This window comes from Syzygium oleosum, unplaced genomic scaffold (genome assembly GCF_021117445.2).
Source record: "Syzygium oleosum isolate NSW1041296 unplaced genomic scaffold, Sole_v2.1 Sole_v2.19, whole genome shotgun sequence".
NCBI classification, from domain to species: domain Eukaryota; kingdom Viridiplantae; phylum Streptophyta; class Magnoliopsida; order Myrtales; family Myrtaceae; genus Syzygium; species Syzygium oleosum.
Window position 1 is genome coordinate 6,044,681 of NW_026607503.1, and position 16,609 is coordinate 6,061,289.

At 43.8% G+C, this 16,609-nt stretch overlaps 1 protein-coding gene across 1 annotated transcript; it reads right to left on the reverse strand.

Moving 5' to 3' along the window:
* Window positions 1-15,626: 15,626 nt before the first annotated feature.
* LOC130140553 (uncharacterized) lies at window positions 15,627-16,394 on the reverse strand. Its single transcript, XM_056320190.1, has 3 exons — window positions 16,271-16,394; window positions 16,005-16,219; window positions 15,627-15,953 (listed from the first exon to the last, which is right to left on the reverse strand). Exons 1-3 carry the CDS (start codon window positions 16,392-16,394, stop codon window positions 15,627-15,629), a joined length of 666 nt encoding a protein of 221 aa, XP_056176165.1.
* Window positions 16,395-16,609: the final 215 nt, after the last annotated feature.

Here is a 16,609-nt window from a genome sequence, read left to right on the forward strand (position 1 = left end):
TGGCTTTCTCTTGGCCTCCTCCATCTCTAAAATCTTTTAGATTTCCTAATCCGATGATTGCAACATCTTGATCTTAGCCTGAATTTCCGGTTCAATCCTAAGCGTAGCCAACAAGCTCGAGACTTGACTCACTTCGAATCTGAACTTCGAGTCTCGCACTTTTTCCAACAGTGTCCACTCCTTGACCATCAAATGTGCCATACTCGACTTACGACTCAAAGCATCAGCTACCCGGTTAGCCTTCCCGGGATGATAAAGGATTTCACAGTCGTAATCCTTCAACAACTCCATCCACCGACGCTGCCTCATGTTTAACTCCTTTTGAGAAAATAAATACTTGAGGCTTTGATGGTCAGTATAAATCTGAAACTTCTCTCCGCATAAATAGTGTCGCCAAATTTTCAGGGCAAACACTATTGCGGCTAATTCCAAGTCATGCGTCGGATAATTCAACTCATGCGGTCTTAACTGCCTTGACGCATAAGCTACCACTCGCCCATTTTGCATGAGTACACATCCCAATCCTTTCAACGACGCGTCGCTATATATTTCATATCCTCCAGGTCCTGATGGAATAGTCAACATCGGTGCCGTTGTCAATCTATGCTTCAATTCCTAAAAACTTCTTTCACATTTGTCGGTCCACTCAAACCTTGTTTCCGTTTTCAACAAATGCGTCAACGGCGTTGCTATTGCTGAAAACCCTTCCACGAAACGACGATAATATCCCGCTAAACCCAGAAAACTCCGAACCTCTGTTACCGTCGTTGGCCTTGGCCACTTCATCGCAGCTTCGATCTTTGATGGATCAATTGAGATTCCTTCCCCCGAGATCACATGACCGAGAAATGCTACTCGACTGAGCCAAAATTCGCACTAGCTAAACTTAGCATATAGTGCGTTTTCCCTTAAGGTCTACAACACTCGATTCAAATGAAATTCATGCTCCTCTAAGCTCTTCGAGTATACCAATATATCGTCGATAAATACGATCACAAACTGATCTAAGAATTCTTTAAACACCCGATTCATCAAATCCATGAAGGCAGCAGGGGCGTTCGTCAATCCAAACGGCATTACAGTAAATTCATAATGTCCATATCTCGTCCTGAACGCCGTTTTCGGTATATCCTCCTTTCTAATCCTCAACTGGTGATACCCGGTCCTTAAATCAATCTTAGAAAATACCGAAGCCCCTTGCAGCTGATCAAACAAATCATCAATCCTTGGCAAAGGATATTTATTCTTGATGGTCACTTGATTCAGTTGACGATAATCAATATACAACCTCAGTGACCCATCTTTCTTCCTCACAAACAGAACTGGCGCTCCCTACGGAGACGCACTTGGACGGATAAATCCTTTGTCTAACAACTCCTGCATCTGCACCTTTAATTCCTTTAACTCTGACAGCGATATTCTATAAGGTGTTTTCGAGATTGGCTCAGTTTCAGGTGCCAACTCGATTACAAATTCTACCTCCCTTGCTGGTGGCAGTCCCGGTAATTCCTGAGGGAACACATCGTAATATTCGTACACCACAGCTATGTCCTCTAGCCTCGGCTCCTCAGCCGTCGAATCTAAAACAGTCACTAGAAATCCCTCACATCCTTCACCCAACAACTTCGTCATTTCTAGCGACGAAATCCAAGGAATCGAGGTTCCTCCTCGATTTCCTACAAATTCGAATCTAGGGTGTCCAACGGGATTAAATTGGATCACCCTGCTACTGTAGTCCAACACTGCCCCTTGCTTAGACAGCCAATCCATACCCACGATTACATCAAAATCGTACATATCTAGAACTGCTAAATCAATCTTTTCCTTCCTATCCCCAATCACAATCGTACAATCTAGACACCCCATCGAGACCAACATCTTTTCATTCAAAGGAGTCGTCACACATAGCACAATATCAAGCAATTGCGGTTCTATTCCAAGCAACTCAACAAACTGTTTAGATACGAAAGAATGTGACGCTTCAGGGTCAAATAAAGCATACGCAGCATGGTTGCACAGAGAAATTGTACCTGTGACAACCCCTGGTGCGTTCTCAGCTTCTCTTCTGGCCATGGCATACACTCGTCCTTGTGCCGGTGGCCTATTCTGATTCGCTGCCTGGGCCGCTCCAGTTTGATTCCCATTCCGAGGTGGCAGCAATGCAGGCGGCCTGTTCTGCCTGGGATTGGGGCAATTCCTTATATGATGACCGAATCCCCCACATCCAAAACACGCTCCACCCCGGGTTGGACAAGGTCCACTCCCGTGTCTACCTCCACAAATTCTACACGGTCCATTGAAATTCCTGACTGGTTTCCCAATATTCCTTTTAACAAAAGGAGTAAAACGTCTATTATCTATCATCGGCCTCTTCCCAGGATTACGATTATCCCTACCCGGGTTAAACCTTGACCCAGAAGCGACGGCTCTATCCATCTGATCTCGCTCTAGAATCTGGGCCCTATCAAACATTTCCTCATAAGTTCCCAAATTTACCAGTAACAACTGGCTACGGATATCAGCCCTCAATCCGTCCCGAAATCTTCGCGCCTTGTCATCGGGGTGCTCTACCATTCTCGGTGCAAATTTCGATAATCTAGCAAATTCCGCCTCATATTGATCCACCGTCATCGGACCCTAGCGGAGTCTCATAAACTCTGCTAGCTTCTTCTCCCTAGCACTTGCCGAGAAATATTTTTCATAGAACTTCTCAGTAAAAACAGCCCAAGTCCTAGCTGTGCCTTCCGGAAATATTCTATCTTTGGTGGCCTTCCACCAGTCGTTCGCGTTGTCCTGCAACTGGTAAACTGCCAGAGTTACTCTTTCATTATCGGTACACTCTAACACCTCAAAAGCCTTCTCGAGCTCCTCTACCCATCGAGGTGCAGCCTCAGGATCACCTTTCCCAGAAAACTTAGGCGGTTTTAACTTCATAAACTGCTCTACTAGTTGATGCATTGGCCTATTCACAACCACTTGCCCCTGCCTTTGGTTCTCATTATTATTGACAGCAGCAGCGGCCTCAGCGGGCTCGGCAGCTTGGGCAATCGAAGCAGCTCTTGCCTGAGTCTACTGATCTAACATATTTCCAATCCATTCCAACGTCCTCATAACAACTTCCATTCGAGGATCCTCAACAGGTCTAGCTTCCACTCTGGGTTCTGCTGCAGCTCCAGCATTGACCCCAAGATTTTCTATCGCTCCTGCACCCATTCCAAGGTCCTCTACAGCCCTAGCTCGAGCATGACCTCGACTTCTTGTTCCCCTTCCATCGCCCCTTCTTCGGACTCTTCCTATGCCTCTTCCTTCACTGCTCATTATCGCAATTCTACCACTCTCCTACCTGCTATAATTCCATTTAGGAATTAGCACTCTGGGCCAACTAGATTAATCTGATTCTAAGCAGTGAATTAGCACACTAATTCACTCAACAGGCAACCCCTCACTACCAATCACGGGATCACAATCACAAAGGTCCGAACACTTACTTCAGGTCCAGACGCACCTGCATTTCCATCACACAACAATTAATTCATTCAATCAATCACAACAACCAGTCTGGAGGCACGTGTAGCTTATTCCACCTTACAACTCGCTAAGGTCTCCCTAATTCTACCCCACAATCTCTGTTCCTTATCACTCCAAACTTCGACCAGTTTAGATCGAGCAGACCTTGCTTTGATACCAATTCAAACGGGGATGTCACGCCCCAAACCCCAATCGAGCTCGCGACATCCGCCACTGGTCGATTATGCGATATCCCAGGAATTTTCGCCGACCTCAAATACGATCACCAGAGATTTAACGCACGGCGGAATCCACAATTAACCCGGACAATTAAAGCTGGGGAGAATATTCAGGAAGAATATACACATATCCGATTTCCATTAACATACTTATAAAATATTCACAACTTACAACGGCCACAATTTACAACCATCGCATACACTTGCACACCGTATTACATACCATCGATATACCAAAAAGATCGTTGACCTGGCTTTCTATCCCCAAAAATGTTACTTTCCAAAAACCTACTAGGAACCCTTGTACTAACCCCTACGCCCCTTGCTAGGCGTCCATTCTGAGTCTGATTCTTCATCTTCTGACTCCGAACTCTCCTGAGCAGTCTGCTCCTCTGAGGGCTCTAACTCAGCCCCGATCTCAATCGGGTGATTGATGTCGCCCGACTCAGCTGGAGCTGCGTTCTGATACTCCTCAGCCAGAAAATCGAAGAAGTTGATCTCAGGTACGTAATTAAGATCCATGTATTCCTCAAACGGGAGTATATACTCCGGGTCTCCTACCGGCCCTTCCGACTCCTCAGACTCGTCATTAGGCTCTACCTTGGGTTCTACTTTGGGCTCTGCTTCCTCTGGTTCTTCCTCCGGGATTGGTTCCAAGTCTATGTCCATCGGGTCGTCCTCAACCTGAGATACTTCGGGTTCGAGTTCATGCTCAGCCCCTGAAGATCTCTGAGCAGCGGCTGCTGAGTGCAGTCCCGACTGAGCTAAACTAGTATCTACACTGGTCAATTCTCCGTCTATTGGAGGTATGGCAGACGGGTCCCAATCCCCAACTAAGTCAAATGGGACATCAAAACCTCTGACGGGTCCAAACTCATCTCCATCAGCATCCCGGAAGAACTAGGCCGTATATACATGAGTCTCCCAAAGAGGTAGACCTACTTCCACAAAAACGGTCGTAGTATACCTAATCCAAGTCACGTTATCGGGCATAGGGAATTCTGCAACATCGTTCTCGGTGTGCACTGGTACCCCAAAACATACTGGTGGCGGTGGCGGAGGATTCATGAGTCCTGTCGGGGTTCTGAAATTGTTGGTTGAAACAATCATGAGAATACTTCTCAGTAAGTTCACCCCTAAACCCCACCTAGGCTATCACGTACCTCCAGACAATCACCCAAACATACAATCACACACATACCATTATCACATAGTAGGCACATCAGCACAATTACAAGCATGCACAATTCTCATGTCATGCACTCATTCCGTTCTCATCATATCTCATCCACATTCCTCGCCAGTGACCTGCGTACATGTACACGCCTCAGGTACACTGCGACCTCTTTTCACCTCACTTCCGGGCTCGCGTAAACGTACACTCCTCAGGCCATGTTTCTTGCCCTCGTAAACGTACACGCCTCAGGCTCAACACCTGCCACTTACTGCGTAACCCGCGTTGAAGTACACGCCTCAGGCTAACAGTCTTCCGGTAATACCGGGCATCGTCCCGTGTAAACGTACACGCCTCAGGACGGCACAATTTCCACGAATACATATCACGCCACATTTCCTTCTCACTCAGGCACATGCTCAACAAGCATTTACCACACACAACTGGCCAATCACATATGGCCCGTGCACGCATTAATTATACACAAACCATGCTCACCCAGCAGTCAACACGGCCAATAATAGTAATTAAAATAACCTGGCCCACGCGTGCACCCAACAAACATAATTAACTCAACCAATTGCACAATCACGCATTTAATTTCACCACCACAGTCTAATTATTTTCAAACGCACGTAAAACACAGAAATCATTATTTTTCTCCCACCAAACGACGCCAAATCGATTCCGGTCCTTCACGGGACTTTTTCATCATAAATTCTCGGTTCTAAAAATCCAACTTGCGTCCCGATTGGCCCATCACGGCCCCATGAACAGTAGACCACAGCCACTGTTATTCTCGAATTTCCAATAAATATTGCACGAATTAAATCCTAAGGCCCGCCACAAAATTTCCACTCCCAATTCATGCAATTCCGCACCTAACTTTTATCAGATTTCGCCCAAAAATCGCCCGTCGATACCCGAAGTCCTAAGTTGGGTTTAGAGCGCGACTTACTCGTGTTCTAGACTATCGCGGCTAGAACGGAAAGCGGCGGCACTTAATCGGGAACGGCGGCGACGGTGTACGGTTCCTGGGTGGCGGCAATCCGCTTGGGCGGCGACGGCGCGGCTTGGGCGGTGGCCGGTGGGGCTCACGGCCAAAGGAGGACCGAAAGGGAGAGAGAAAGAACGGCGGGATGGGGGTGGCGTGAGGGGTGCGAGGCGGCGGGGCGGTGGCGCAGCGCGGCACGGCGGCGATCCGAGCGGCGGCGCGGCGGTGAGAGAGAGAGAGAGAGAGAGAGAGAGAGAGTATACGGTGGGGGGGGGGGGGGGGAGAGCTCACGGCAACGGGGCTGAATGGGAGAGGGGAGAGGAGAAGAAATTGGACTAAATTAGTCCAATTTGACCAAAGTGGCTAATTACCGAAATACCCCTTTCTCTACTTTTTGATCCGACGGCCCAGATTCGATCTTATCTTGAAATCGATGGCCCAGATCGAATCTTACCAAAAATATCCAAGGGTATACTTGTAATTTCTCAAAAAGTCCAAGGGCAAAATTGTCCAATCAAAAAGTTAGGGCAAAATTACCAAAATGCCCTTTGCCCATAAAACATGCCCTTTGTTAATCCTTAGGGGTAAAATGGTCCGATTCTCCGTTTCTCATCAAAATCAAGTTTTTCTGAAGGATTCGGGCGCAACAAAAATTGCACGTTACAACCGCAACGTCGTCCTAACGTCCTGTTGTGACTTCCAAATTTTCCGGTGTCCGATTTGGGCTGATTTAAATAATTAAATTCTATTAAACGTAACTCGAGCGTTTCTCAAACTAACGGGCGGCTTGTTGGGGAAATTCGCTTATTCGACCCGTGACTGACACTAAATCGAGTCACGTGCAATTTATTCAGACCGTCACGACTTCGGTTGTCAATAAAATCGCGAGGATCAATTACTAGATCCGTGGGGCACGATCGTTTGGTATAGGTTCAGGATCGTTCGTCAATTCATTTCGTGGTCCAGCGGTGTCATCCGCGATCCACTACTATGACAGTGGCGAACTGACCCCTGACTATCCTTAGATCGGTCAACAGTGGCTCAAAATATCACCTCGACAATTTAATGGTCGAAAGTCAATCCACGATCGAATTTTCTTTAGTCGCACGAATTTAATTCCCCGATTAGCCTTTCCCTAATGGTTAACATCCCAGGAATGATCAGTTCCGGGCGAGAACTAACTATGAGTACATTCATAAAACTCAGTATTTTATAAATCCCAAATGGACTATTTTTCAGGATGTCACAGCTAATGCTTACATTATTTGCGCTCTGTCATATGCTTTACAGTAGCTCTGCTCTTAATGCCCTAATATATTGATAAGCAGACCCTAATTATTTTCAATGCAAATATATCAATTCCATTTTTTTACTCATATATGCGGGACAATTTTGTCATCCTAAAAAAATGGGAGATTGTTGCAAGTAAAATTCCTATAAATTTTGATGATTACCAAACTGTCTTTGGTACTAATGTTTATCAAGATGTATGCAGACGGTAACTTAGTGTTGCAGATATCATTGGTTCTTTTGCATCAGCAAAGACAAGAATCAAGGCTATTATTGTTAAGGTGAACAAGCATCTGTGAGAATGGTATCTCATGGTTGAGTGGAGGCTTCGAGGTACTTTCGTTAAGCCAATAATTCTTGGAAGTCTTTGGCACTGATAAGAGTGAAAGGATCAGTGGTCCTATCAAAATGCATCACCATGGTCGATATCGTCATTGAAGATCGTCAACCAAGTCACTCACAATCTGTACTGCTGATGGTGGAGTGTCGGATCATGATTTTTGATGCATTGGCTCTTATGGTGATGAGAAAGACGTAGAAGATGACTGTTGGAAGTACAAAAGATAGCCGTTGCGGTTTTGGACTCCATAGCTGAAAAACTAGGAAAGGTATCAGAAAAACAACTCCTAGGATTTCTGTGTTAAGGACAAGACAACCATAGTATAAGCCATTTGGAAAACCTGCAATAGTTACAGGAAGCGACTGATCTCGATTTCGGCTATGAACTCCAACAACTCTCAAACGGCTAACCGATCGTCCTTGAAGGACTCAAACATGTAGATTGAAGACTTCTATATAAGGAGCAATGAAGCTGTGAAGAGGAGTAGACACGAGAAATAATGCAATTGTGTTCTAAGCTTGAAATCATCTCTGATCTTGTTTTGAATACGTCTCTTTAGTGGTTTAACCACTGTAGTAACATCTAGACAAATGGACAAGTGTAAGAGTGAGTGATTGTGTCTCGATAGTGTGATCTATCGTGTAAAGGAAACAACTCCAGTCAGTTATAACTTGCATTGCTAATTATTAGTAGAATCCAGCAGATATTAAGGCTATTACTTGAGAGTGGACGTAGGCTTGGATATAAAGCTGAACCACTATAAATCGATGTGTGATCTGTTTACTTCACTTTGATTTACTTACTAGCATCACATTGACATATTCTCGTAATTATCTTGAGTGCTGATTGTTTAATATTCCACAAAAATTTTCATAATCTTCACTCAACCTATTCAAAGCCCCTTCTAGATTGTTTTGTTGGCCTCAACACAATTCTCATTTGCAAAAATAAAATCACAGTATTATCTCGAAAAACAATTTTGCAAGTGCATAATGCATGCGTCCAAATTGGTATACATTTAAGCTAATTCACCGCATCGTCTCACTTTTATCCTTTCAAACCCTTCAAAAAATTATATAAAAATTAACAATCAAATTCCATCCACCACTCTAAGACTCATTTACTCTACTCAAAAAATAATTATCCTTACCGATTTCCTCTCTAAAAGATTACTACCATATTCCTTTTGGACGTCACTCTCAATCAATTATTTTTTCATCTTACACATCTATCCAACTTTGTGCACGTGCCTAGAGCAAGCCCAACACTAATTTTTTTTTTTTTGGTCGGTTGCCCAACAATAGTTCAGAAGTTAAACAATGGGCACCATTGAACTAGCCAGCTTTTTTGAACAATATACGAAAAAAAAAACTAGCCACCTTCAATGAGAGGTATCTCAGCAACTACGTCATCCACCATTCACCAATATTCGACGGGCACAAAGGGAAGTCAGTGCGACGTTCACTTTAATCACCCCACTAAGAAAGTATAGCTATTATTCCGATGTTTCTGAATAAATAAATCAAGAACAAGCCGGTGTTAAACGTGCATGAAATCAAGAACAAGCCGGTGTTAAACGTGCATGAAATCAAGAACAAGCCGGTGTTAAACATGCATTAAATTTTCGACACAGCTTGTCATATGGACGGAAGGACGACTCCCTGAAATTGAATGTCCAAACGCTGCCAGATGTGCAGTTCACAACACAGAGAGTAGAGTAGAAAGTAATTGACTAGTAACGGAAAAAAAACAGGGTAATTGATTAAAGATGTTGACCTGAAGCCCCGTATTTAATGATAAGCATGGTTTGACTTTGGAGTGAATTTGCTAATAGAGCCACCGTGCTTTATATGTGGCCACTGACATCAGTTGAAGTCCCAAAAGGAAAACATCAAACCTCAAATTGAGTTTTTCTTCCAACTAGTAAGATGGTCCAAACTTATCCGTAATATTATTTTAGATATCGATGTCGACATGCATTTTAGCAAGAATTATACCAATCAAATTTTCCGCTAGAGTTTACGTGAAGTTTATGTAAAATCTTCTGAGATTAGATTGGTTTGTTGTCCCTTCTCCATTGGCTCCTCTTTGTTCACAGAAAATTAGAGGTGATATCTTCAGGATCATTTTCCAATTTCATGTACACAGTTTTCTTTTTATGGGAATTCTCCATAATCTTTTTGATAACCATTTGATGTCTATCTTTTTGCTTTCGCAAGACTTTATGGATATTCATCATCCATGATGATATATCACAAAGAGAATTATTGGATATATTGTGGGATTGTGTGATTTTAAATTTGAATTTTAAAAAATTTGCAATAAATCTTTCGCAAAAAATGCATATCTACAATTTCATTAATTAAAAATGTTCCCATATTCGTTCGTTTTCTTGTGAAACTTTTGTTGCCAACAGAGGGTTGTTAATATATTTCGTATTCATTAATAGTTAAATTTAATTATTTTTGCAAACTTTATAATTTGGTTATACCATCATTATTGATTAATATTTTATGACTTACATACTATATTTAATATGTTATGTAGACATTCATGTCATGATAGTGTAATATTTAAACCTCCATACTTTAACAATTTGTGAGAAAGTTTTCTATTAAATTAAAAGGAGCGTAACATATTGTTTAGAAGTTATAATAGAGCTTTTTTAAAATATATATTTTAAAGTGTGATGCAGGCCATACTTTGAAGTTGTTGTTGTGGTATAAGTTTTCTTTGGAGTAATCAAATAAGTTAAACAAAAAGCAATTGATACTATAAAAACACTAGAACACCAATAAATGATTAAAACTATCTTTAGTGTATGGACGCCCACTATATCGCTGGTCTTATCCGACCAGATTAAGACTTTCGTAGGACTCACAAAATCAATAGTGAAGATACACTCCATTCAATGGGTCCGAATCTAGGGAAGAATTTCCCTTGGTGGGGTTTGCACCAGCCACCACTTCTCTCGTGACTTAATCATATGCGTAATTTTCGTTACATTTTTTTTTTGCAATATCCAGTAATAGTATAGTGTATCTTTTGATGCTCTCCCAAAAAAGTAGTTTGTTTTTAGTGATAAGCTGGTGGACAGTGCATGGATTCTCCTTGATTTTCATATAAAACTTCATCTTGCCCTTCGGCTTCTCAAGAGTTAACTTTTCCCCCTTCAAAAGTCAACGCGTTTGGTGGGTTAGGATAATTTTTATCCTATCAGGGGTTTGGGAGAACATTGAATTTGGATATGTCCGGATATAATCCGGATAAAGAAATCCCACCTAAGGGGTGAGATAAAGCCATATAGAATATCTAATATGGAAAAATTCAGGAAAAGAAGATAGAAAAAAGGGAGAAAAATCCTATGGACTCACTTTGCTCCTCACGACTCTAGGTTGTCCTCGACAGGTCTACACATCTCAGGCGATCTCTCTTCGCCGCCGGCTCGCCACCACTGCCCTCGACCCCGAATGCCATCGCCTTAGATCATTGCTTCAGCTGTCACTAGCAACCATCCAAAGTGTTGACTTCCTCCAACAATTTTTAGTTTTCTTTTCTATCGGCAGAAGGTCTTATTCTATTTGGCAAAATTTTGCTTGTCATCGAGAGTTTTGATAAACACTGTTCTTGTTTTAAATCATGCTCTTTTTTTGCTTCACTCTGAATAAAAGGATGGCGGTGATGGGTTAAATTGATGGGCTCTCCAAGAACGGTTCGTCCTTACGACCCATTTAATTTGGTGACGATGGGTCATCGAAAGGGGGTTGCTTACCGGAATCTAGTTCTATTTCTTTGGACTTTCTAGATCTACGTCTCGTACTTGCTTAGTGCTTTGCGTCGTCGACAAGTTCCTGTGGTAACGAATTGTGAGTTTTATATTTTTTCTTTGAAATTCAATTTTGGGTAATAGTCTTTTTTACTCTATTTCAAAGGAGAATTTCACTAAGGAAACAAAGGATTTGAGTTCAGCCGTGGAGGACTCAAGTATTGATTTCAGAGTATTAATCCAAAAGGCGACCTGCAAAGAAGGAAGACTAAGCAACCAAAATAAGAAAACAAAGAACTGCAGTAGCGCACACCAGATGTGGAATTATTAACCTCTTGTCATTGCTAGAGGATGAAGATGAGGATGATATGTGGTGTATCATCTTCCTTCACCACCGACCATGAGAGAGAGCGAGAGATATGAGTTGAGTGAGACCGCCCATGTATTTCAAACTCTGATTTAGATAATATTTGTCTGAATCCATGTTATATCCGGATATCACCAAACACTGTACAAGATATTTTGTTTGGTAAGTCTGTATAGAATATTTCAAATTCTATCATATATATCCTAGTCCTATCCGGTAAAAATGTCCGGACTACCAAACCCAAAAAAAGGCTATTCATACACGTGGACTACTGTTCGTTTTTTCCTCTTTGTTTTTTTAGGGGGAAATAAAGTCGCAGTGGGTGTTCAAGCATTCTCGGAAGCAACATAGAAACACCCATGGAAGAAAACGGCACAGTGGACAGTGCAGAAATTCACCCTATAAATTCATTCGCCACCTTCCCTCAAATTCTCACTGCAAAATCCCGCAAAGAAACACCATCCTCTGGTAAGAGTCATCACCCACCAAAAAAAGAGAAAGCCAAAAAAATTTCAAAAGCTTAGAGCGACGTTAGAGAGAGATGGAAGCTACAAGAAGCTCTATGTCAAGCACCCAGATATGGAGCTCTCCGATTCCATATCTCTTTGGAGGACTGGCTCTAACGTTGATCCTCATATCTGCATCACTGATCATGTTGGCATGCTCGTGTCGGAAGCGCCCTTCCGGAGAATCGCACCAAGCTGACGAGAAGCTGCCGAAGGCCATGATCACGCCGTTGGATGCAGAGCCGAAGCTCGTGGTGATCATGGCCGGAGATGACATGCCGACTTACCTAGCGAAGCCAGTCACTCGTCTGCCCACCTGCTGTGATCAAGTCTAATATACATTCACCCATCACTACGGGTCCTCTTTAGATCATGTGAACTGCGGATCACATGCGTTTGGACCACCTAACAATTTTGTCCTCCTTCTGCCATTTACGCCATATGAATATGTAGAATTGAAGAGTATTACAGTGTTTCTCAAAGGATCATTGTCACGGCCTGAACCCCATCGAGCGCGCGGCATCCCTTACTCAGGTCGAATCAGCGCGATGTCCCAGGAAATCGTCGCCAACCCAAAGATTCCATCAGAGTAAATTCTCGGCGAAAATAAATCATATTATCCCGGACAATAATATTGGAGAACCAGGAAGAAGCAGACTACTAAACTACCAAACAGAATACTATACCTCGATATATAAATATACAACATCCAATTCTTTACAACCAAATACTTCCAACACTCCTCAGATTTACATCAACTGATAGTACACACCCGAACGGATTTCCTGATTACACCACCAACTATTCACATCAAACACTCACTAATTTAATATCAAACTTATAATACACGCACACCAACTGGCTTCTACGGATCGCGTCCTCGACCTCAAAAGGGATTTGCAGCCAAGGAATATTCTACTCCTGAATGCTCGGTGTGCATCGGGATCCCCAAAACGCTGCGGCGGTAGCGATGGAAGATTCAAGGCTCGGGCGGGTGCTCTGAAATAGTTTGGTTGAAACAACCATGAGACACTTCTCAATAAGTCACAACCTAAACCCTACCTAGGCTACCACGTATTCCAGACATATCCAGACACAACCAAGCAATAAACACAAACATCGTCATCCACACGATCATACTAACCTAGACTCTTGGCATAAACAGCCTGCACATTAGTCCGCAATCAAAACAAACAATTCTCACACGCATCTCAACCACACGCACTATAAATCACTCGCATTCTCAAGCCCACGTACACATCGAACACACCACATTTCCAATCCCACATTCCACACTCGGTCACGCACCAATCACATCATTTTCATTAACTTGCCATCGCGACCCACGTAAACACGCCTCAGGCCCGATCTCACTTTCCTCGGCCCGCGTAAACACGCCTCAGGCCCACACGATCGCGCCCCGAGCATCACACGCCTCGGTCCGATCCCATTCCTCAGCCCGCGCCAAATGCGACAGGCCTACGTGATCGCGACCCGAGTTTTAGAACGTCTCGGCCCGATCCCATTCTCACCCGAGCTGATCATGCCCCGGGCCAATCTCATTTCCCATTTCCTCGATCCTCAGCCTGCGCCAAATGCGACAGGCCTACGTGATCGCAACCCGAGTTTATAATGCCTCGGCCCGATCCCATTCTCAAGCTCACACACATTCTCATTAAATTCCGTGCACACAATTGCACCCAATACATCACAACCACCGTCATATCCGACTAAACCCAAAAAGCTTCGAACTTCAGTTACTGCCGTTAGCCTCGGCCATTCCATTACGGCCTCAATCTTCGCCGGATCTACCGAGATTCCATCTCCCGAAATCATATGTCCAAGAAACGCGACTCGGTTGAGCCAGAACTCGCACTTGCTAAATTTAGCATACAATGCGTTCTCTCTCAAAGTCTGCAAAACCCTACTCAAATGGAATTCATGCTCTTCTGAACTCTTCGAATACACCAATATATCGTCTACAAAGACTATCACAAACTGGTCTAAAAATTCCTTGAACACTCTGTTCATTAAATCCATAAACGCAGCGGGGGCGTTCGTAAATCCAAACGGCATTACAGTAAACTCGTAATGTCCATACCTCGTCCTAAACGCCGTTTTCGGTATATCCTCTTTTCTAATCCTCAACTGGTGGTATCCTGTTCTCAAATCAACCTTAGAGAATACCGAAGCCCCTTGCAGCTGATCAAACAAATCATCAATCATTGGCAGAGGATACTTATTCTTAATCGTCATCTGATTCAGCTGTCGATAATCTATGCACAACTTCAGCGATCCATCTTTCTTCCTTACAAACAAAACCGGCGCTCCCCATGGAGACGCACTTGGACGGATAAATCCTCTGTCCAATAATTCCTGCATCAGCACCTTCAACTCCTTCAATTCCAATAACGACATCCTATAAGGTGCTTTCGAGATTGGCTCCGTCCCAGGTGCCAACTCGATCACAAACTCCACTTCCCGATTTGGTGGTAATCCCGGCAATTCCTGAGGAAAGACATCGGGATAATCGCGCACCACAGCTATATCTTCTAGCCTCGACTCCTTAGCCGTCGAATCCACTACAGCTGCTAAAAATCCTTCACACCCTTCACTCAACAATTTCGTTATTTCCAATGACGAATTCAAGGAATCGAGGTCCCTCCTCGGCTTCCTACAATTTTGAATTCCGGATATCCAACAGGATTAAATTGGATCACCCTGCTACCACAATCCATCATTGCCCTCTGCTTAACTAGCCAGTCCATCCCCACTATCACATCGAAGTCATACATCGCTAGTACTGTTAAATCAATTATTTCTTCTCTATCACCCATTTACAATCTTGCAATCGGGACACCCCAACGAAACTAGAATCTTATCATTCAAGGGGGGTAGTCACACACAACATCATATCAAGCAGTCGCGGTTCCATACTAGTCAATTTAACAAATTGATCAGACACAAATGAATGTGATGCCCCTGGATCAAATAAAGCATATGCAGCATGATCACAGAGAGAACCGTACCTGTAACCACGTCTGGCGCATTCTCTGCTTCCCTTCTGGCCATTGCATAAACTCGTCCTTGGGCCGGTGGCCTATTCTGGTTCGGGGGTACAGGCAGCCCAACTTGATTTCCAACTCTGGGCAGCGGCGGTAATGCTGGCGGTCTAGCCTGTCTATTATTAGGGCAGTTCTTGCTTGATGGCCCATTCCGCCACATCTGTAACATACCATATTCCTACTCAGACACGGTCCATTTCCATGCCTTTCTCCACATACCCGACATGGACCATTCTAAAAACGGGCAGGTTTCCCAATATTCCGTCTAACGGAAGGGGTAAAACGTCTATTATCCAGCATCGGCCTCTTCCCAAGATTACGATTGTCGCTACCCTGGACAAATCTCGACCCAGAAGCTGCGGCCCTATCCATATGATCTCACTCAAGAATTTGGGCCCTATCAAATATCTCTTCATACGTCCTCAGATTTACCAGTAATAACTGGCTGCGAATGTCAGCCTTCAATCCATCCCGAAATCTTCGCGCCTTATCATCGGGATGCTCCACCATTCTCGGCGCAAATTTAGACAACCTCGCAAATTCTGCCTCATACTGATCTACTGTCATCTCACCTTGGTGGAGTCTCATAAACTCTGCGAGCTTTCTCTCCCTAGCACTGGCTGAGAAATACTTCTCATAAAAACTTTCAGTAAAGGCAGCCCAAGTCCGGGCTGTACCCTCTGGAAATATCCTATCTTTGATGGCCTTCCACCAATCATTCGCGTTATTCTATAATTAATACACTGCCAGGATTACTTTCTCGTTATCAGTACACTCTAACACCTCAAAAGCTTTCTCGAGTTCTTCTACCCATCGAGGTGCAGCCTCAGGATCACCTTTCCCAGAGAACTTAGGCGGTTTTAGCTTCATAAACTGCTCGACCAGTTGGTGCATTGGTCTATTCACATTCACTTGCCCCTGCCCTTGATTTCCATTATTATTAGCAACAGCGTCCGCAGCGGCCTCGGCAGCTTGGGCAATCGTAGCAGCTCGTTCCTGAGTCTGCTGTCCTATTATATTACCAATCTGCTCTAGGGTCCTCATGACCGCTTCCATTCTAGGGTCCTCTACAGGTCTAACATCGACTCTGGGTTCCCCTGCAACCCCAGCACCAACTCCTGGATTTTCTATCGCTCTAGCATCCATTCTGAGGTCTTCTACAGCTCTAGCTCGAGCACGACCTCGACCTCTGGTTCCTCTTCCTGCGCCCCTTCTTGGGGCTCTTCCTACACCTCTTCCTTCGCTGCTCATCATCTCAATTCTACTACTCTCCTACCTGCTGTAATTCCACTAAGAAATTAGGGACCTAGGCCAACTGATCCATTCTATCCCTAGGTAGTGAATTAACACAATAATCCACT

Coding starts and splice junctions, on each gene's coding strand:
- LOC130140553 (XM_056320190.1), bottom strand. CDS start 16,394: ATGGATGCTAGAGCGATAGAAAATCCAGGAGTTGGTGCTGGGGTTGCA. Junction 16,220..16,270: donor GAGGACCCTAGAGCAGATTG/GTAATATAATAG, acceptor CGATTGCCCAAG/CTGCCGAGGCCGCTGCGGAC. Junction 15,954..16,004: donor AGTGTACTGATAACGAGAAA/GTAATCCTGGCA, acceptor GATTGGTGGAAG/GCCATCAAAGATAGGATATT.